Source organism: Saccopteryx bilineata, chromosome 4 (genome assembly GCF_036850765.1).
Source record: "Saccopteryx bilineata isolate mSacBil1 chromosome 4, mSacBil1_pri_phased_curated, whole genome shotgun sequence".
Classification (NCBI taxonomy): domain Eukaryota; kingdom Metazoa; phylum Chordata; class Mammalia; order Chiroptera; family Emballonuridae; genus Saccopteryx; species Saccopteryx bilineata.
In genome coordinates, this window is record NC_089493.1 from 265,690,767 (window position 1) to 265,713,012 (window position 22,246).

Sequence of the window (22,246 nt, forward strand, 5' to 3'; positions counted from 1 at the left end):
TTTAAGCTAGAGCAATGGGCACCAAAGTCCCTCTCCAGAGATACCCTACCAACAGCTGGCTAAACTGCTACTGCCCTCTCACCCAGGTTGGGTCTGGGCCTGCCAGGTTGCGTGGGGCCTGCTCAGCCAGCAGTGATAAGGGAAGAGCTGATGTTCCTGTTTCTTAGCTTCATTTGCAGGGGATGTGTCTAGTCTATAAAAGATCCAAGGCAGGGGAGGCCTGCTCTGGGGGCCTGAGCAATGGCTCCAAGCATCCTGGGCCCCTGGCCTTCCCTGAGCTGAGGGAGAAGGTTCCTGAGAGAGGGAAGTCTTTATCCTCCTCCTGAGCTGGAGCTGGCCCTTCTCTGCCTTCCTGGCTCCATTAGAGCCCAGGTGCAGGAAGCCCCACCTGCAGACACACCTGCTTGCACCTTAGCTGGCAGCTGGTTTCTCTGGACCTTCTCTCTGGTCTTGCTGTGGGGCCTACAGGCTGTCTGTCTGTCAGGGGATGGGTGAGCTGCCGACAGCTGTAGCTCTTCATCGTGTGGAGATGCTCCTGGCTTGTCCCACTCTCAGCACTGTGAGTGAATAAAAACCCAACAAAAGCAGAGGGCCCCATTGTGGCATTCACTGCTGAACCCTGGCCCTTCTTGCATAATTTTCAGGAGCTCATTGGTTTTTGTAATGAAATGGTCATAGAGGATCAGGATGATTGGCCAGCCTGGGTAGTTTAATTCCATTGTGAAGATATGGCTTTAAGGAGATGTCCCATTTTGTGACATGGCTTGCCCCATTCTGCTTTGGGGACAAAGATCAGCTCTGACTTGAAAGCTGGTGTTTCTCCACACTTTGTTAAGGTGAAGATGAGGTGGAGGTGCAGGGGGAAGAAGGACCCCAGATTTTTCCCCTGCGAATGAGATACATGTGATTTGCATGTCAGACTGTGGACACACCCACTATAAACATGATTTCTCCTTTGAAGGTAGTTGTATCCTGCCTGTTTTCATCTCCCTCCAGGACAGGGTTGACTGAACAGAGAACATCCTGAATTGCTCAGGTGAGCTCTGGATGGGGTGAAGGCAGTCTGAGTCGAGGGCATCCTTGGAGTGGTCTTGGCTGCTGGCTCTTGGGAGTCCCATTATGAACTTTAGAAACACACATGCACAGCTGGATTCAATTAAATTTTTTTAAAAATGTCAACAGAACACATTGTACAAGGAGCTGTTTGTTATAGGCACCAGAGGCTGTAAAACTATAAAAGACGGTCTCTGGCTTCAAATGATTAGGGAGAAAAAAACACACATACTCACAAATCAAGAGCAGGGTGGGTTTAATACTTTAGTTAATGCTTTATAAGTTGCATGACCTTGAAATATGTTACTTAACCTCTATGAGTTTCAGTTTCCTTAATCTGTAAAAAGGGAATAATGAAATCTTTTGACTCTGTGTTTTCCCCAGAAGCCGACCCTGAAACAAAGATTTGAGTGCAAATATCATGTCTGGAAGAGGTACAGGGAATATCACCAAGAGGACGAGGAGGTCATACAAGGCAAGGAAGTCATCAATAACAGTGAGTTATCAAGCAGAGGGAAATTAGAGCTCAATCCATTGGGAAATCTTGTGAGATCCACCCCCTTAGAATTATACACACACTTCATCAGTCACTGCCAGATGGGGGGGTGTCTTTCTGCAGGTGGGGTGGGGGCAGAGCAACCTTTCAAGGTTCAAAACAAGCCTTCAGGTGCAGAGACAGACAGACCTGGCAGTAGACATTCAACATATAGCAGCTATTAAAGTTTTTTTAACTCCATTAGGAAGCAGAGCAGAGTGGTGCTAAACAATACAAAGGAGAGGCCCTTCTGATGGGGTGGGGGGAGCCTGGAGAAATCCTCAGCAGAGTTGGAATCTGAAAGGTGACTTAGGTTTCATTCTGGAAAGAAGAGTGTATTTCTAAGGAGGAGGGAGAGCTGGAGCATTGAGGGATGAGGGTCTGAACTATACTGGCTAGACCAGCGGTCGGCAAACTCATTAGTCAACAGAACCAAATAACAACAGTACAACGATTGAAATTTCTTTTGAGAGCCAATTTTTTTAAACTTAAACTATATAGGTAGGTACATTCCTTATCGAGGTAGCGCCCACACATGGTATTTTGTGGAAGAGCCACACTCAAGGGGCCAAAGAGCCACATATGGCTTTGCCAACCACTGGGCTAGACCATAGATGACAATAAAACTCTGAAGCCACAGCCTCTGAAGCCACCAACCCAGAACTAGCACAATTTGGTCAGTGACTGCCAGCTTTCTATTATTCCCCCCCCCTTTCCAGTGTGGGACCAACTAGAGAAAGCCAAATATACTCCCAAATCAATCACATAGGATGTTTGTTTTTGCTAAGCTACCTCCAGTTTCTTTGCCAAGCATCTCCAATCAAAGCACGTCTATATACCTTCCCTTTTGTCCACTCTGAAGCCCCCCACCCTGCCTGTGAGTCTCTCTGATAATGGCTGAGAGAGGTTGTTAACCAGAGGCTTGTTCAGGGGAGGTTGGTGTTCTGCTGTCAGGACTGCTGAAATCCTGTTCTATCTCCAGGTCTCAACCCTTGCAAAGCTACTTGTTTCAATGAATTCATGGCCTTGTTTCTATAGTGTGAACTTCTTTATTAAAAGAGTTGTTATGGACCTGGCCAGTTGGCTCAGTAGTAGAGCTTCGGCCCAGTGTGTGGATGTATCAGGTTTGATTCCCAGTCGGGGCACATGGAAGAGGCGGCCATCTGCTTCTGCACCCCTCCCCCTTCTCTCTCTCTCTCTCTCTCTCTTCGCTCCTGTAGCCATGGCTGAGTTGGTTCAAGTGCATCAGCCCTGGGCACTGAGGATGGCTCAATGGAGCCTCTGCCTCAGGCACTGAAACTGGCTGTTATCGAGCCTGGTCCCAGGTGGGCAGAGCATGGACCCCAGACGGGGGCTGCTGGGTGGATCCTGGTCGAGGCGCGTGCAGGGGTCTGCCTGTTTATCTCCCCTTTTCTCACTTGGCAAAGAAAAAAAGGTATAATTGTTCTGTAATTTTCCAGGATTATAGGAAACCCCTTCAGAACAAAGCTTTGTTGCCTCCTTACAAAGCTTCAGGTGTTTCCTCTGAGACACCGGCAGCTTCAGGGGAAATTATTCTGTTGTTGACCACACATGGGAAGGGTAGTCACACAAACCTGGGAAGCTCAGCCCAAAGACAAGAGTGGGAGAACCCCAGTTACCCTCCTCCCACCCCTGGCTTCCCTTCACCCCTTGACTCCTGTCCAATCTGACCTTCACTCTTTCTGCTTTTCTTTGCCAAGAATAATTACCACTATTAGATAAGGTTTTGTAATCACTTCCTGATTACAAGGAACAATATCTTGTGAGTGGCTTTCCCTGGTACTCTCATCTTGTCTCCTGGCTTTCTAACTTCTGAGTAATAATAAGTGCCAGGAATGTGCATGTCTCACAGAATGCTCTGGTATGGCCCAGCCACAGTCTCACCCAGTGACTCTTCCTGAGAATCACCCAGAGACACTTCTCTCAGGACTCAGAATCTGGAGGAGCTGCTCTACCCTGAGGCAACCAGCATTTCGGTTTATTTCCTGGATTCTGTGAATCATGGGACTGATTGCATTTCCCTTTAAGTTTGGGCTCATTGAAAGTTTGCAGCCCTTTGCAGTCTCTACAAGTGCACAAGCAAACATTGAGGCCTCTTTCTCAGGAGAGGGGAAACAGGAGACAGGACCCTAAGACACTCATCTCACCTTGAATATGCCCTGCTGCCTCAGGCCACAGGGACTTTGCATAGGCATTCCCTCTCCCTGGAATGCTTTTCCTGTCCTATTAGTCTCATTTTCTTTTTTTTCAGTCAGCATCTCAGTAGAACTCACATGACAAATACATTATACAAAATGGTAAAGAGACTTTAATGAGAGGAGTGTGTACAGGGATCTGCAGCAATGTTCAAAAGCACACAGGGATGGTGAGGCACCCAAAGACTAGCAATGGCAGGAAAATGCTACCACCTTTAGGCATGAGGGGCATGGGCAAGAATAATGTTATGAAGGTTATGGAGCCCAGACAGCCAGAGAGCGCTACAGCTATAGCCAAGGAATTGCCCCAAAGGAGCTGGGTCCATAGAGACACACAGACCACTGCCAGAGCTATGACCAGGCAGGGAAGGAGCAGGATGAGCAAAATTCAGGAGGCTGTCAGAGTGTCAGGAAACTTGAACATGCTGTCATGGAAGTCATCTTCCCAGCACTGAGCAGGGCAGAGGAGGGTAGACAATGATGAGTTGCAGGGACAAAGGGTGTGTGTGTGTGGGGGGGAGTGCTCAAGAGTGCACATGCACAGTGCATGCAAATGGAGAATGACCAGCACCTGTTCTTCAAGGCTAAGTGCAAAGGTCACTTCCTTTAAAGGAAGACTTTTTCTGACTCCCTAGCTTTATCCAGATTCCCTCAGTATACATTCTCAAAGCTCCCCATGCTTCTTCATCAAAGCTACCCCAGGTATAATTAATAATTGATTCTGGGTAATCCTTTTCTGCTTGATGTCAGTTCCTTCTAGTAGAATATATATACCTTCTGACCGCAGGGACCACATCTGTCACATTTACCATTTACCCCTTAATCTCAGCCTCTGGCACAATGCAGAGGGCACACAAAAAGATTGTTGAATGAATGAATCAGTGAAGGAATAAATTAAAAAATCCCACTATCCAGGATCGAAGGTAGGCATGTAGCTGATGAATGTGAAAAAGGAATAATGAAGTTGTAGCTCTGTATTCAATGCTGCACAATGTTGTCTGAGAGAAGAGGAGGGCCACCGATCCAGCTCTAAGGGGAGGATGGAGGAAAGCTTCCCAGGGCAGGTGACATGGGTTATAGGCCCAGAGGGTGAAGTTTTGCAGACACATAATGGGGCATTCTTCCCCCAACCAAAGGGTATTCTGCCCCAATCCACAAGTCTATATGTAGCAGACACTGGTGATACCCAGCCCACACCCATCAGAACTCACACTTATTTTCACTGTTCTCTCCATCCATCAACCACATGCACTTGAATCCTCCATTTGAAGGCACCCTCTTGGCCCACACACAGGGCAGGTCCAAGTGCCCTCAGCCTGCAGTGATGGGAGATGGGGGATGAATGTCTCAGCTCCTTTGCCCTCAGTTGCAATGACTCTGGGAGAACTCAACCCTGGATACCAGGGAGAATAGATGACTGGATAAAGAAGATGTGGTTCATATATACTATGGAATACTACTCAGCCATAAGAAATGATGACATCGGATCATTTACAACAACATGGATGGACCTTGATAACATTATACTGAGTGAAAGAAGTTAAGTAGACCAGGCTGTGAGGTTGCATTTGTCAGCTTGGGCTGCCAAAACCAAGTACCATGGACTGGGTGGCTTAAAAAGAAATTTATTTTTATACAATCTGGAGGCTGAAAGTTCAAGATCATATTGCCCACAGGGTGATTTCTCCTGAAGCCTCTCTCCTTGCTTTGCAGATGGCTACCTTCTTGCTATGTCTTCACTTTTCTCCATTCATGTGCATCCCTGGTATCTCTTCTTCTTATAAAGATAATAATCCTAGCTTGGCCTGCGGTGACACAGTGGATAAAGCATCGACCTGGAACACTGAGTTCTCTCTGGGCTTGCCTGGTCAGGGCACATATGAGAGTTGATGCTTCCTGCTCCTCCCCCCTCCCTCCCCTCTCTTCTTTAAAATGAATAAATAAAATCTTCTTTTTTTTTTTTCTTTCTGAAGCTGGAAACAGGAAGAGATAGTCAGACAGACTCCCGCATGCGCCCAACCGGGATCCACCCGGCATGCCCACCAGGGGGCGATGCTCTGCCCATCCTGGGCGTGACATGTTGCAACCAGAGCCACTCTAGCACCTGAGGCAGAGGCCACAGAGCCATCCCCAGTGCCCGGGCCATCTTTGCTCCAATGGAGCCTTGGCTGCGGGAGGGAAAGAGAGAGACAGAGAGGAAGGCGCAGCGGAGGGGTGGAGAAGCAAATGGGCGCTTCTCCTGTGTGCCCTGGCCGGGAATCGAACCCGGGTTGAATAAATAAAATCTTTAAAAAAAAAAAGAAGATAATAATCCTATTGGATAAGGACCCATCCTTAACCATAATTACCTCTTTAAAAACCCTGTTTCCAAATATAAGCACATTAGGTATTAGGGCTTCAACATATACATTTGGGAGAAACACAATTCAGTCCATAATGAGGGGAATGAAAGGGGAGAAGCAGCTCAGCTAAGGGAAGTAGACCTGCTGACAAGCCAGGCTGTCTGAGCCAAGAGCCTGTGACAACAGAATAGTAGGCCCAATTCTGGAAGAGTGTTCACAGAAACAGGAAGTGTAGATGACAGTCCAGATCATATAGAATGGGGGGTTCTGAGTGATCCATACATATGCAGCGGGAGCCCAGCCAGCAGGCGACAAGGTAGGGGTCAGGGACTTCAACAATAGGGAAGGGGCTGGCGAGAACAAAGCAAGATCCAGGGTCACCAGTCATGTGGTGAACATTAAGGACACACTTGTGGCCCTGGCCAGAGTAGCCTGATGCATAAGAACCACGGAGGAGTTTCAGAAGAAGCCCATTTATAGGCAAGCTCCTTGGCTGAATGGACCCCAATGTCTCCTAAATGCAATAATTACTAATCACAAATGGGAAGTTGGTAAATTGAACTACATTAAATTTTAGAATTTACATTTATTAGAAGATATTAATAAGAGAGTGGAAAAGCAATGTGCTGGGTGGAGAAAGATTTTTCTTTTTTTTTTTTTTCTTTTTTTTTCCTTTCTATTTTTCTGAAGCTGGAAACGGGGAGAGACAGTCCGACAGACTCCCGCATGCGCCCGACCGGGATCCACCCGGCACACCCACCAGGGGGCGACGCTCTGCCCACCAGGGGGCGATGCTCTGCCCCTCTGGAGCATCGCTCTGTTGCAACCAGAGCCACTCTAGCGCCTGGGGCAGAGGCCAGCGCCCGGGCCATCTTTGCTCCAATGGAGCCTCGGCTTCAGGAGGGGAAGAGAGAGACAGAGAGGAAGGAGAGGGGGAGGGGTGGAGAAGCAGATGGGCGCTTCTCCTGTGTGCCCTGGCCGAGAATCGAATCCGGGACTTCTGCACGCCAGGCCGACCGGCCAGAGCCGAGAAAGATTTTTCTAATAGATCTGTACTTGGTGGAGTCATGGCCTCCAAAAGTCATATCCAACCAGAACCTCAGAATGTGACCTTATCTGGAAATAGGGTTTAAGCTAAGAAGAGATCTTAAACCCAAATCCCAGAGACGTGGCAGCAAAGGCAAACTCTAGAGAGTCTGCAAGTTGGTAGGAGCTCTGCCAGGTTGGGGAGAGGCAGAGTTTGAAAAGAGGGAGCAGAAACCGTGCGGACAAGGTGTGGGCTGACATGACAGGCAGCAATGCTTTTCCTTGAAATAGGAAACATTCTGCATAGAAAGCAGGGAGGAGGATGGAAGGGAAACCTTTCCTGAGCTGCAGAATTATTTGTTTTGTTTTATTTAGCATATAATTTCTTTCCCTTTCACTAATTTATTGAAATATAATACACAAACAGAAAAGTATACAATTTCTAAGAGTGCAGCTCAATGTATTTTCAGGAGGGTAAATGGGTACACCAGATGAAGGGACAGGGGAACCAGCCCCCCAGAGTCCCTCTGGGCCTCCCTTCCAGTCACTATCCCCAAAGGGTAACCACTGTTCTGACTTTCATCATTATAGGTTAGTTTTGTTTATTTGGTACATTTTTTTTTTTTTCCTTTTTCCGAAGCTGGAAACGGGGAGGCAGTCAGACAGACTCCCACATGCGCCCCACCGGGATCCACCCGGCATGCCCACCAGGGGGCGATGCTCTGCCCCTCTGGGGCGTCACTCTTTTGCATCCAAGAACCATCCTAGAGCCTGAGGCAGAGGCCACAGAGCCATCCTCAGCGCCCGGGCCATCTTTGCTCCAATGGAGCCTCGGCTGCGGGAGGGGAAGAGAGAGACAGAGAGGAAGGAGAGGGAGGGGTGGAGAAGCAGATGGGCGCTTCTCCTGTGTGCCCTGGCCGGGAATCGAACCCGGGACTCCTGCATGCCAGGCCAACACTCTACCACTGAGCCAACCGGCCAGGGCCTATTTGGTACTTTATATACATCCTCCAATATCTCTCTTTTGTATCTGGCTTCTTTTCTTCATCATTAGGTCATGAGATATATCTACATGGTTATGTGTAATTATTGTATTGTGGGGTTTTTTTGTTTGTTTGTTTGTTTTTTGTATTTTTCTAAAGCTGGAAACGGGGAGAGACAGTCAGACAGACTCCCGCATGCGCCTGACTGGGATCCACCCGGCACGCCCACCAGGGGCAATGCTCTGCCCACCAGGGGGCGATGCTCTGCCCCTCCGGGGCGTCGCTCTGCCGTGACCAGAGCCACTCTAGCGCCTGGAGCAGAGGCCAAGGAGCCATCCCCAGCGCCCGGGTCATCTTTGCTCCAATGGAGCCTTGGCTGCAGGAGGGGAAGAGAGAGACAGAGAGGAAGGGGGGGTGGAGAAGCAAATGGGCGCTTCTCCTATGTTCCCTGGCTGGGAATCAAACCCGGGTCCCCAGCACGCCAGGCCGACACTCTACCACTGAGCCAACCAGCCAGGGCCAGTGGGGTTTTTTGTACTGTGTTAATAAGCCACAATTTATTTTCCATTCTACTGTTGATGGATATTTGGGTAGTTTCCGGTTTGGTGCTATCCTCACTAACATTTGGTATTTTCCATCTTTCTCATTGTAGCCATTTTGGTGGGACTCTAGGCAGTTGTGGTGTTCTAAGCCAGATGAGATAGTTCTGAGTCTCCAAGCAGCTCTGGCACCCTGTGAGGGGTGATATGGGACACTATGAACATAGGAGGTTTATGCCTGCAGCCTAGGTCTTGCACATCCATTGTCACGGTCAGGTTGCCCTACACACATGTCCCAAGACTCTCTAGACCTCACCAAGAGGTAAGCAATGCTTATATAGCAAACAAACTTCAGCCAAGAGCCAGGAATTTATCTAGGACAACTGAGTTGTAAAGGGATTTAGGTCAGTTCACTGGAATTATTATTTCATATACTCTGTTTCTGCTTTTCAAACAAGAAAATATTGACATAACCCTAAGTGTGTGACATAACCTCTCAAGGGTGTGCCGGCTCCACCCTTCCCCTCGAATGACACTGCCTCATTTTCCAATTTCCTTCTCAAGGGTATTGGGGTACTCCTTTATCTTAGAGTCTAAGTGCTAAACCACAGAATTATCTGGAATTATCTTCAGGAACTACCTAGCTCCATAAAAGGGGGTCTGGGTAGGACAGGAGGAATTGGGAAGAAGGTGTGAAGGGCTCAGCTTGCAGCACCATGAAGAACTTCCCTGCGGCTCCCCTCGTTCTCCTGCTTTTCATCCTGAGTGTCCGCCTTGGAGCTGCCACACGTATGTAGCTGCCTAATGGGATTAGAAGCGAAGGGGATTCTCCAACCTCATTCCTTTTCCTGTTTTTTTAGGTGGCAGAGATGTGGCCAAGTACTGCTGCTTACAATTCAGCTCAAAGCCCTTTCCCTGGAAGTGGGTGCAAAGCTATGAACTCACCAAGAGCAGTTGCTCCCAGCAGGCTGTGATGTGAGTACTTCTCATTTGGGCTTTTAGGGTCCCTGCCAGACACGTAATTGGGTAGCTGCAATGCAGGACCCTATAGTGCCAGCATGAGCCTTAGGATGGGGACCTGGTAACTTGGGTTGTCACCCTGCCTCCAGCACTAACAAGTGTGACTCTGAATATTGGCCCTAACTTCCATCCCAGGTGCCAGGCACTGTGCTAAGTACTGGGTATAGAAGAGAGAACAAGACAGTCCTTGTAGACCTCACATCTAGCCTAAGAAAGGGGACTTTAAAAAACATTTGCACAACATAGATAATCACAACTGTGATGGATGCTTAAAGGGGACAGCAGGAAGGAGAGCAGGAGAGAGCTTGCCACTGCAAGGGAGGGAGGCAAAACATTATCTTTACCCTTTTAGACTGGGCCTGACAGATGAGCAGGAGAAGAGCACGCAGATTTTTGCATGTACATAGGAGCCCTCGTAGGAAAATGAAGACCTCCCCCCACCAGAAGTATGAAAACCTAAATAACATTTATACTAAATCAAACAAAGAGAGGGGCGAGGACTAAAGGATGATAAGTTATCTGTTTCTACAGAATTCTCTTGGCCTTGACTCCCTATCTTTGGTAACAAAAGTGTTTCTTTCCTCCTGGTGCAGGGAGGACAATTTTTACACAGGACTTTTCCCTCCTGCTTCCAGGAAGAAAGGAAGAGGTCAGAGAGCCCTTCTTGCACCTAATTTTTTTTAAGTGCATTTAGTTTAAAATAACCTTTATGCCAAAGTGGCATATTTTGGGGCAAGGCTAGAACGTGAGTCAGACAGCTACCCCTCCATCCCTTTCTGGAAGGCAAAACTTCTCAGTGTTGACTATCAGCATCTATTTTCCAGATTCACTACCAAAAAAGGCCTGAAAGTCTGTGCACAACCAAAGGAAAAATGGGTGCAACGATACATTTCTTTACTGAAGACTCAACCATGATTGTGAATGCTGAATTCTCAGCCCAAGGACACTGGTCCCTGCTCTTGGCCTTGATGTCCTTGGCAGAAGCTGGAGAGTTTCTTCACCAGAAGCCTCCATGGGCTTGATGGGGAGGAAAAGGTATTTTTTTTACTGGAGTTTTCTTTAATAAAAGTTTTTCAAAAAGATTTGACTTGCTCATAAACATTCTTATTCAATAAACCTGACTTTTCTTCAAAGAAAAGAAACTGAGTCAATATTTGCATCAGTCTTCCTGGTAAACCCCTAGCCTCTGAACTGACCCTGGTATTGAATTTCATTTTATCTTTTTGTGCCAAAAACATGGACAATTATAATATATTTTGGCAAAATGTTCATTAAGTGTTTTAATGTTACTGATACAGGTAAGTTTATGTTAGTCAGAAAATTCTGTGTAACACCTCATCATTTTTTTGGCGCTGGGTAAATGAAATGCCTCCATGGCAATGTTTTCTCATAAGGTATTATTTTATTTTATTTTTTTAATTAATTAATTAATTTATTTATTTTTTACAGAGGCAGAGATAGACAGGGACAGACAGAAAGGAACGGAGAGAGATGAGAAGCATCAATCATTAATTTCTTGTTGCACGTTGCAACTTCTTAGTTGTTCATTGATTGCTTTCTCATATGTGCCTTGACCACGGGCCTTCAGCATACCAAGTAACCCCTTGCTGGAGCCAGCGACCTTGGGTCCAAGCCAGTGAGCTTTTTGCTCAAACCAGATGAGCCCGCGCTCAAGCTGGCGACCTTGGGGTCTCGAACCTGGATCCTTCCGCATCCCAGTCCGACGCTCTATCTACTGCGCCACCTCCTGGTCAGGCTCATAAGGTATTATTAATAAATATGGAGCCTGACCATATTTGGTGGCGCAGTGGATAGAGTATCAGACTGGGATGCGGAAAACCCAGGTTCGAGACCCTGAGGTCGCCAGCTTGATTGAGGACTAATCTGGTTTGAGCAAAAAGCTCACCAGCTTGAGCCCAAGCTCGCTGGCTCAAGCAAGGGGTTACTCGGTCTGCTGAAGGCCCGTGGTCAAGGCACATATGAGAAAGCAATCAATGAATAATTAAGGTGTTGCAACGTGCAATGAAAAACTAATGATTGATACTTCTCATCTCTCCGTTCCTGTCTGTCTGTCCCTGTCTATCCCTCTCTCTGACTCTCTCTCTGTAAAAAAACAAAAAAAAGGAAAAAAAAATATGGACATTATCCATTTATTAATCCTAGGATGCCTATGTCTACATAACCTAAAGAAATTTAAACAATAATAATTATAGATTCACAAGAAGTTGCAAAAATAGTACAAAGAGTTTGGGTGTATTTTTTTTTTTTTTTACAAGGACAGAGAGAGTCAGAGAGAGGAACAGATAGGAACAGACAGGAACGGAGAGAGATGAGAAGCATCAATTATCAGTTTTTCGTTGTGATACTTTAGTTGCTCATTGATTGCTTTCTCATATGTGCCTTGACCATAGGGCTACAGCAGACCAAGTAACCCCTTGCTTGAGCCAGCGACCCTGGGTCCAAGCTGGTGAGCTTTGCTTAAACCAGATGAGCCCACACTAAAGCTGGCAACCTCAGGGTCTCAAACCTGGGTCCTATGCATCCCAGTCTGACGTTCTATCCACTGCGCTACCGCCTGGTCAGGCTGAGTGTATCTTTTACCCAGTTTCCCCCAAGAGTTACATCTTACATAATTATAATACAGTATCAGACCCAGGAAATTGATACTGATATAGTGTTTTTAAAGTTCTGGTATTTTATTCATGTGTAGATTTATGTAGCCACCATTACAACCAAGATGCAGAAATATTCCATCACCAGAAAGATGTCCTTAGCAGTGTCTCTTTATAATCACTTCTCACTTCCCTACCATTGTTAACCCTGGCAACCACTGCTCTGTTCTCCTGCTCTATAATTATGTCATTTCCAGAATGTTATATAAATGGAACCATATATGTGACCTTTTGAGTTTGGCTTTTAGACTTCACACAATGCATCCAAGTTATTATGAGTGTCAATAGTCCAGTTTTCTGGGCATCCTTGCTAGCATTTGGTATTGTCATTATTTTTTATTTTAACTGTTCGAATAGGTGCACAGTGGTAAATCATTGTGGTCATGATTTCCACTTGCCTGTTGACTAGTGATATGGAATGTTTTCTTGTGCTTATTTTCCATCCATATATCCCCTTTGGGAAAATGTCTCTGGTGTTTTTGTCTATTTTAAAGTTAGATTGCTTGTTTTCACTGTTGACTTTTAATATGAGTCCTTTATCAATATGTAGTTTGCAAATATTTTTCCCAGTCTGTAGTTTGTCTTTTCATCTTCTTTTTTTTTTATTTTTTTTATTTTTTATTTTTCTGAAGCTAGAAATGGGGAGAGACAGTCAGACAAACTCCCACATGCGCCCGACTGGGATCCACTCGGCACGCCCACCAGGGGCGATGCTCTGCCCCTCCTGGGCGTCACTCTGCCGGGACCAGAGCCACTCTAGCACCTGGGGCAGAGGCCAAGGAGCCATCCCCAGCGCCCGGGCCATCTTTGCTCCAATGGAGCCTTGGCTGCGGGAGGGGAAGAGAGAGACAGAGAGGAAGGAGGGGGAGGGGTGGAGAAGCAAATGGGCACTTCTCCTATGTGCCCTGGCCGGGAATCAAACCTGGGTCCCCCGCAGGCCGATGCTCTACCACTGAGCCAACTGGCCAGGGCCTCTTTTCATCTTCTTAATGAGGTCCTTCACAAACCACAAGATTGAATTTTGATGAAGTTTATTGATTTTTCTACTTTGATGAATCATGTTTTCAGTGTCATCCCTAAGAACTCTTCACAAAGCCATAGGCCTGAAGGTTTTTTGTTTTTTTTTTCTATGCACCTCCCAAAAGTTTTATAATTTTCCATGTCCATTTAAATCTATGGTGCATTTTGGGTTAATTTTTGTATAGGTATGAAGTTTAAGTCAAGGTTGGTTGGTTTATTTATTTGCCTATGGATACTCAATTGCTCTAGCGCCATTTATTAAAATGACTTTTCTTTCTCCATTCTTTCTGCATTTCAGTTCTTATGTGGGGCTATTCTATCCCATCTGTTCCATAATACAACCAATTAAAAAATTTTATTTTTCATTGAGAAGTAATTCACACACCATAAAAGTCACTATGTTTAAGTGTAAAATTCAATGACTTTTAGTATATTCACAAGGTTGAACGACCATCATCATTATTAATTCCAGAATATTTTCACTCCCCTCCCCCAAAGAAACCACATACCTATTAGTAGGCACTCCTTATTCTCCCCTCTATACAGCCTTTGAAAATACTAATCCGCTTCTGCCGCTATGAATTTTCCTATTCTGGACATTTCACATAAATGGAATTATACAATATATGGCCTTTTGCATCTGGCTTCTTTCATTTGGCATAATTATTTTCAAAGTTCATCCATGTTGCAGCATGTATCAGTACTTCATTAACTTTTATGACTGGATTTTATCACCTTGTATTTATCCATTCCTTATTTGCAGGGCATTTGGGTCCTCCCCTCCCTCCTGTTTTTGGCTATTGTGAATAATGCTGTCCATAGGTGAACAAGTTTTTGTATGAACATACATCTTCATTGTCTTGGGTATATATGTAGGGATGAAATTGCTGGGTGCATGGTAAGTCTATATTCAACTTTTTGAGAAACTACCCCAAACAGTTTTCCACAAGAGCTGCATCAGTTTACACTCCCACCAGCAATGTATGAGGATTCCAATTTCTCCATGTGCTTGTCAACACTTGTTATCGCCTCTCTTTTTAATGACAGTCTCCTAGTAAAATGTGAAGTGGTATCTCACTGTGGTTTTGACTTGTATGTCCCTTATGACTAATAATACTGAGCATTTTTATGTACTTATTGGTCATTTGTCTATTTTCTTTGGAGAAATGTCTACTCAAATTTTTTTACTTTTGTCTTTTCATTGTTGAGTTATAAGAAGTTGTTGGGCAGATAAAATATATTATGCTCACTTTGTTAAAGATGGCGCTGCCCACATGGAAGCCCGTCGCCCAGGTGATTGCTTTGGGATGGGTGTGATTATATTAGTTTGTTTGGGGGTGGGCTGTGGGCAGGCAGGATCCTTGTAGCCTGGAGCTTGGTTTTAGGACTAAGCCTTTCTCACCCTTTTTGATGTGGGGTGGACTTTGTATTAGAGACTTCCCTATTTTGTATATTGGATTAAAGGGGTTTTGATTTCTGCACTATAAAGTGGGGCAGACCAGGAGCTTGCTCTCTTGGTTACTGGGATTAGCATTAGAGAAGAGAGCAGAGAAAGGCCACATGGAGACCAGAAGCAGCCAAGATGGTGGAGTGCTGAGTGAAAAGCCAGTGTGTGCAGAGTTTGTGCAGGGAGAAGGAAGGAGATGGGGAACAGAGGTGAATAAGTCTGGTGAGTTAGAAACCTTTGATTCTAGGAAACTTGGATAAGTCAGTAGCTTTGTGAGCACTGAATAAGTGGGTTTTGGAGCCCAGTGTGTGTTTTTACTTGCCTGCTGGGTACAAGCTAGGATTAAAATGATGGCCCACCAGCTCTTGGCTTCATTGTTTCATTACCATCTGTTCGAATCCAATGCGAACCTGCATGGGCCGGGCGGCTGTGATGGTAGCCTTGGCTACTAGCTTCACAGAAATCTTTATATATTATGGATACTAGACCTTTATTAGATATATGATTTGCAAATGTTTTCTCCCATTCTGTTGGGTTGTGTAAAGCCAGTATACATGGCCACCATAACAGCCACCTGGCCCATGCAGGTTCGCATTGGATTCAGACAGATGGTAATGAAACAATGGATCCAAGAGCTGGTGGGCCATCATCTTTAATCCTAGCTCGTACCCTGCAAGCAAGTAAAAACACACACTGAGCTTCAAAACCCACCCATTCAGTGCTCACAAAGCTACTGACTTATCCGAGTTTCCTAGAATCAAAGGTTTCTAGCTCACCAGACTTATTCACCTCTGTTCCCCATCTCCTTCCTTCTCCTTGCACAAACTCTGCACACACTGGCTTTTCACTCAGCACTCCTCCATCTTGGCTGCTTCTGGTCTCCTCCACGTGGCCTTTCTCTGCTCTCCTCTCTAATGCTAATCCCAGGAACCGAGAGAGCAAGCTCCCGGTCTGCCCCACTTTATAGTGCAGAAATCAAAACCCCTTTAATTCAATATACAAAATAGGGAAGTCTCTAAGACAAAGTCATTTGTCTGAGGCATGATGGGATTGCACACCCCACATCAAAAAGGGTGAGAAAGGCTTAGTCCTAAAACCAAGCGCCAGGCTACAAGGATCCTGCCTGCCCACAGCCCACCCCCAACACACATTAATATCACCTGGGCGATGGCTTCCATGTGGGCAGCACCATCTTTAACAAAGTAAGCATAATATATTTTATCTGCCCAACAGGTTGTCTTTTCACTTTCTTTCTTTCTTTCTTTTTTTCTTTTTTTTTTTTTTAAGATTTTACTTATTGATTTTAGGGAGAGAAGGCAGGATGGGAAGCATCATTCATTGCTTCTCATATGTGCCTTGATCCGGCAAGACCGGAGTTTCAAACCAGTGACCTCAGCCTTCTAGCTTGATGCTTTATCCACTGCACCATGACAGGTCAGGACTCACTTTCTTGATAGTACACATTTAATGCACAAAATCTGTTAATTTTTATAAAGTCCAATTCAGCAATTTTTCCTTTGGTTGCTTGTGTTTAGTGTCATATCTAAAAAAATCACTGCCTAATCCAAGGCTTGGAGATTTATACTTATATTTTCCTCTAAGAGTTCAATAGTTTTAGCTTTTTTTAAAGTCCCTTTTAAGTTAATATTTGTATGTGCTACGAAGTGGGTGCAATTGATTTTTGTATGTTGATCTTGTTTCCTGAGAATTTGTTGAACTCATTGCTTAATTCTAGGAGATTTTTGGCAGATTCATTGGAATTTCTTAAGCAAACAATTGTGTCAACTGCAAATAAGAACAGTTTTATTCCTTCCTTTTTTGGAGGGGGTGAGAGAAGGGGAGATGGTGAGATAGACTCCTGCATTCGCCCTGACCAGGTTCCATCCTGCAACCCCATCTTGGGTCAATGGTTGAGTACCGACCTATTTTTAGCGTCTGAGGCTGATGTGCTCCAATGGAGCTACACCCAGTCCCTGGGGCCATGATCAAACCAATTGAGGCACTGGTTGAAGGAGGGGAAAAGGGACAGAAGGGGGAGAGACAGCAGAGCCTGGAGCAGATGGTCACTTCTCCTGTGTGCCCTGACCAGGAATCAAACCTGGGACATCCATATGCTAGGCCAATGCTCTATCCACTGACCCACCAGCCAAGGCCTATTCCTTCCTTTTTGATCTGTATGTGAGGAGCCACTGAGCCATTTCACCCGCAGGTGTTGTAAAGTACCAAAGGCTACAGAATTAATATTAATATTTTAGGAGGCTTGGAGAACGTTTTATTAATTTGGATTAAGGTGTGCAGAGAAATTGTGAGAATAGTCTCTGTACTGTGTAATTGGCATAACCAGGATGGCCCTTGGCATTGTATTGTAAATGCAAGGGGAGGAAAACATGGATTCCCAGACATTCCACCACACCTGTGGAGAAAGGGGTGAACGGCTAGCCAGGTGCAGGAAGAGAAAAGCCAAAATAAACCTTTTCTTATAGCAATGAGTCATTTTGCGGGCATTTGTCCCCACAGAAACTACCTCTCCTATGTAAATGTGTGTGTGACTCTGGACAGAGAGATAGCAGATAAACACTAGAGAATATAGGAATGCCTTTAATATGTAAAGAGACATCTTTCTACCATTGTGTTGGCTTGTAAACTTTGTTTTCCCCAAAATGATGTATAGCTTGCAAATTGAACGTGGTCCTATCATGTTAAAGGACATATGACTATAACCAATAGTGGTAAGGGGCTCCTAATTGCAATTTTTGCTTCTGTACTTCCCACTTACAAAACTATAAAAACTAAGTAGAACAAAGGGCTGGCGCGCTCTCCCTCAGATTTCTGTCGGAGCTGCCGCCGCTTGGCCAAGGTAAACAATAAAGCTTTGGTGTGTAAACTACGGACCTTATTTCTGTCTTTCATGTTTTGGGTCCCTCCGAATTTGGATTAACAGTATGCTTTTTTTGTTTGTTTGTATTGGCTAAAATTTCAAATGCTCTGTTACATGACAGTTGAGAGTGGACATCCTTACTTTGTTCCCTATCTCAGGGACAAAGCAATCTTCATCACTAAGAATAATATTAATTGTAGTTGTTTTGATGGTTTTTAAGTATTTTTTCTTCATAGATTTTGAAAAAAAAATTAAGTTGAGGAAATTCCCCTCTAGTCTAAATTTTGAGAGTTCTTGTCATGAATGGTGTTCGATTTTGTCAATTGCTTTTCTGCATCAATATGATTATGTGATTTTTTCCTTCTTTAGTTTATTAATATGGTGGATTACATTGATTGATTTCAAATATTGAGCCAATCTTTCATCCCTGTAATAAACCTCACTTTTCATGCTGTGTAACTCTCTTTACATTGTTAAATTCAATTTGAAAAATTTTGTTAAAGATTTCTGCATCTTGCCTGACCAGGCAGTGGCACAGTAGATAGAGTGTCAGCCTGGGATGCTGAAAACCCAGGTTTAAAACCCGGAGGTCGCCGGCTTGAGCACGGGCTCACCAGCTTGAATGAGGGGTCGCCAGCTTGAGCGTGGGATCATAGACATGACCCCAAGGTCACTGGCTTGAGCAAGGGGTCACTGGCTCAGCTGGAACCCCTGTCAAGGCACATGTGAGAAAGCAATCAATGAACAACTAAGGTTCCTCAACTCTGAGTTGATACGTCTCATCTCTTTCCCTTTCTATCTGTCTATCTCTCTCTCTCACACAAAAAAAAGAAAAAGAAAAAAGAAAAAGGTTTTCTGCATCTGTATTAATAAGAGATATTGAGCTGTAGTTTCTTTTCTCTCTCTCTCTTTTTTGGTACTGTCTCTGTCTGGTTTCAGTATCAGGGTAATTCTAAAGAAAATTAACTGGGAAGTATTCTCTCCCTTTCTACTTTCTATAAGAGATTGTGTAGAATTGATATTAATCTTCATTTTTTTTGGTATGAATTATTTTAATTTCCTTAAATGCACACACATTTAAATACATCATTTGTAAACAATGAGCAAGAAAATAAATTAATTTATATCATCTGAATGTAGAATATTTAATAATTTAGAACAAATATTGAATTTCTAGGATTTTGTCTAATACATACTTCAATACATAAAACATGTCTGCTGTGTGGCCCTGGCCGGTTGGCTCAGTGGTAGAGCATTGGCCTGGCGTGCCGGGGACCCGGGTTTGATTTCTGGCCAGGGCACATAGGAGAAGCGCCCATTTGCTTCTCCACCCCCCCCCCCTCCTTCCTCTCTGTCTCTCTCTTCCCCTCCCGCAGCCAAGGCTCCATTGGAGCAAAGATGGCCCGGGCGCTGGGGATGGCTCCTTGGCCTCTGCCCCCAGGCGCTAGAGTGGCTCTGGTCGTGGCAGAGCGACCCCCCGGAGGGGCAGAGCATTGCCTCTGGTGGGCGTGCCGGGTGGATCCCGGTCGGGCGCATGTGGAATTCTGTCTGACTGTCTCTCCCCGTTCCCAGCTTCAGAAAAAATACAAAAAAAAACCAAAACAAAACATATCTGCTGTAAAAATTATTATTATTATTATTGTTATTGTTATTATTTTTAAGTGAGAAGAGAGGAGAAAGAGAGACAGACTCCTGCATGTGCCCTGACCAGGATCCACCTGGCAACCCCTGCCTGGGGATGATGCTTGAACCAACCGAGCTATCCTCAGCCATCAGTGCCGTCACATGAACCAATCGAGCCACTGGCTGCAAGAGAGGAAGAGAGAGAGATGGGGGAGAGAAGCAGATAGTTGCTTCTCATGTGTGCCATGTCTGAGGATCAAACCCAGGACGTCAGCACGTCAGGTTGATGCTCTATGCACTGACCAACCAGCCAGGACCTAAGAATTATTTTTAACTGGCATAAACCATTATATTTTTAAACCCCAAAGGTATGGAATTCATTCTTAGCTTAAATAAATTGTCATTGGTTTCCATTTATTTGTATATTTTCTGATGTTAAAATACAGATAGATCATTGGTAGATTTGGCTGGAACCTGGCATCTATTCTTTTTTTATCTTTAGAAAACCTTATTATTGTGGTAACATACATTAAACATAAACTTTGTTATTTTAATTATTCTTTTTTTAACATGAAATTTATTTATTCTTTTTACCTTGAGGATTTCCAAAAACAGCTCTGTTAGTCAAATAATTTTGTAAATATGATGTATATGTTTGCTCGCTTATAGTTTGCATTGGGTGTGGGAGACAGGCTGTAAGCTGGCAAGGTCCTCATAGCCTTAGGCCCAGTTTTAAGACTAAGCCTTTCCCACCCTTTTTATTTATTAATTGATTTTAATTTATTGTGTTTACATAGATTCTAGTGTTGCCCTAAATGCATCCCCTCTCCCCCATATTCTCCTCAACACCTCCCTTGCCCCACTCCCACAGCTCCCTCCCCCCTTCCCTTCAGCTTTATCCCATCCTATCATCCCCTTTCCCTCTGTTCTCTTTTCCTCTGGTCCCTTAGATCTCTCCTGTCTCAATTCCGTTCCTCAGTTTACATTGTTCATTGGATTCCTCAAATGAGTGAGGTCATATGATATTTTTCTTTTTCTGCTTGGCTTATTTCACTTAACATAATAGTTTCCATGTCCATCCATGTTGTCGCAAAAGGTAAGATTTCCTTCTTTTTCATGGCCCCATAGTATTCCATTTTATATATGTACCATTGCTTTTTAATCCACTCATCCACTGATGGCCACTTGGGCTGTTTCCAGATCTTCGCTATTGTGAACAATGCTGCCATAAACATGGGGGTGCATTTCTCCTTTTGAAACAGTGCTATAGTGTTCTTGGGGTATATTCCTAAGAGTGGGATAGCTGGGTCAGAAGGCAGTTCGATTTTAAAATTTTTGAGGAATCTCCATACTGTTTTCCACAGTGGCTGCACCAGTCTGCATTCCCACCAGCAGTGCAGGAGGGTTCCCTTTTCTCCACATCCTCGCCAGCACTTATTCTGTGTTGTTTTGTTGATGAGCGCCATTCTGACTGGTGTGAGGTGATATCTCATTGTGGTTTTAATTTGTATTTCTCTAATGATTAGTGATGTTGAGCATTTTTTCATATTCCTATTGGCCATCTGTATGTCGTCTTTGGAGAAGTGTCTAGTCATATCTTTTGCCAATTTTTGATTGGATTGTTTATCTTCCTGGTGTTGAGTTTTACAAGTTCTTTATAAATTTTGGTTATTAACCCCTTATCAGGTGTATTGTTGAATATGTTCTCCCATTGTGTAGTTTGTCTTTTTATTCTGTTCTTTTTGTCTTTAGCTGTGCAAAAGCTTTTTAGTTTGATATAGTCCCATTTGTTTATCCTGTCTTTTATTTCCCTTGCCCGTGGAGATAAATCAGCAAATATATTGCTGCGAGAGATGTCGGAGAGCTTACTGCCTGTTTTCTTCTGAGATGCTTATGGTTTCATGGCTTACATTTAAGTCTTTTATCCATTTTGAGTTTATTTTTGTGACTGGTGTAAGTTGGTGGTCTAGTTTCATTTTTTTGTAGGTAGCTGTCCAATTTTTCCAACACCATTTGTTGAAGAGGCTGTCTTTACTCCATTGTATGCTCTTACCTCCTTTGTCAAATATCAGTTGTCCATAAAGGTGTGGGTTTATTTCCGGGTTCTCTGTTCTGTTCCATTGATCTGTATGCCTGTTCTTATGCTAGTACCAAGCTGTTTTGAGTACAATGGCCTTGTAGTATAACTTGATATCAGGAAGTGTGATACCTCCCACTTTATTCTTCCTTTTCAAGATTGCTGAGGCTATTCGTGTTCTTTTTTGGTTCCATATGAATTTTTGGAATATTTGTTCTATATTTTTGAAGTATGTTATTGGTATTTTAATAGAAATTGCGTTGAATTTATAAATTGCTTTGGGTAATATGGACATTTTAATGATGTTTATTCTTCCTAACCATGAACATGGTATATGCTTCCACTTGTTTGTATCTTCCTTGATTTCTTTTATCAATGTTTTATAATTTTCCACGTACAAATCTTTAACCTCCTTGGTTAAATTTACTCCTAGGTACTTTATTTTTTTTGTTGCAATAGTGAAGGAGCCCTGGCCGGTTGGCTCAGTGGTAGAGCATCGGCCTAACGTGCGGAGGACCCGGGTTCGATTCCCAGCCAAGGCACACAAGAGAAGCGCCCATTTGCTTCTCCACCCTTCTGCCGCGCCTTCCTCTCTGTCTCTCTCTTCCCCTCCCGCAGCCAAGGCTCCATGGCCCAGAGCAAAAATGGCCTGGGCACTGGGGATGGCTCTGTGGCCTCTGCCTCAGGCGCTAGAGTGGCTCTGGTCGCAACATGGCGACGCCCAGGATGGGCAGAGCATTGCCCCCTGGTGGGCAGAGCATCGCCCCATGGTGGGCGTGCTGGGTGGATCCCGATCCAGCGCATGAGGGAGTCTG

General features: G+C 44.5%; 1 protein-coding gene and 1 non-coding gene across 2 annotated transcripts; both read left to right on the plus strand.

The window, feature by feature from the left end:
- Positions 1-9,332: 9,332 nt before the first annotated feature.
- Positions 9,333-10,796, plus strand: LOC136336420 (C-C motif chemokine 26-like). Its single transcript, XM_066278076.1, has 3 exons — positions 9,333-9,483; positions 9,555-9,669; positions 10,539-10,796. The coding sequence occupies exons 1-3, from the start codon at positions 9,411-9,413 to the stop codon at positions 10,627-10,629; spliced, it is 279 nt and encodes a 92-aa protein (XP_066134173.1). The 5' UTR covers positions 9,333-9,410; the 3' UTR covers positions 10,630-10,796.
- An 11,101-nt stretch (positions 10,797-21,897) lies between these two features.
- Positions 21,898-21,973, plus strand: TRNAV-AAC (transfer RNA valine (anticodon AAC)). The gene has a single exon. It is a non-coding gene; the product is annotated as a tRNA-Val (tRNA).
- The last annotated feature ends 273 nt before the right edge of the window (positions 21,974-22,246 follow it).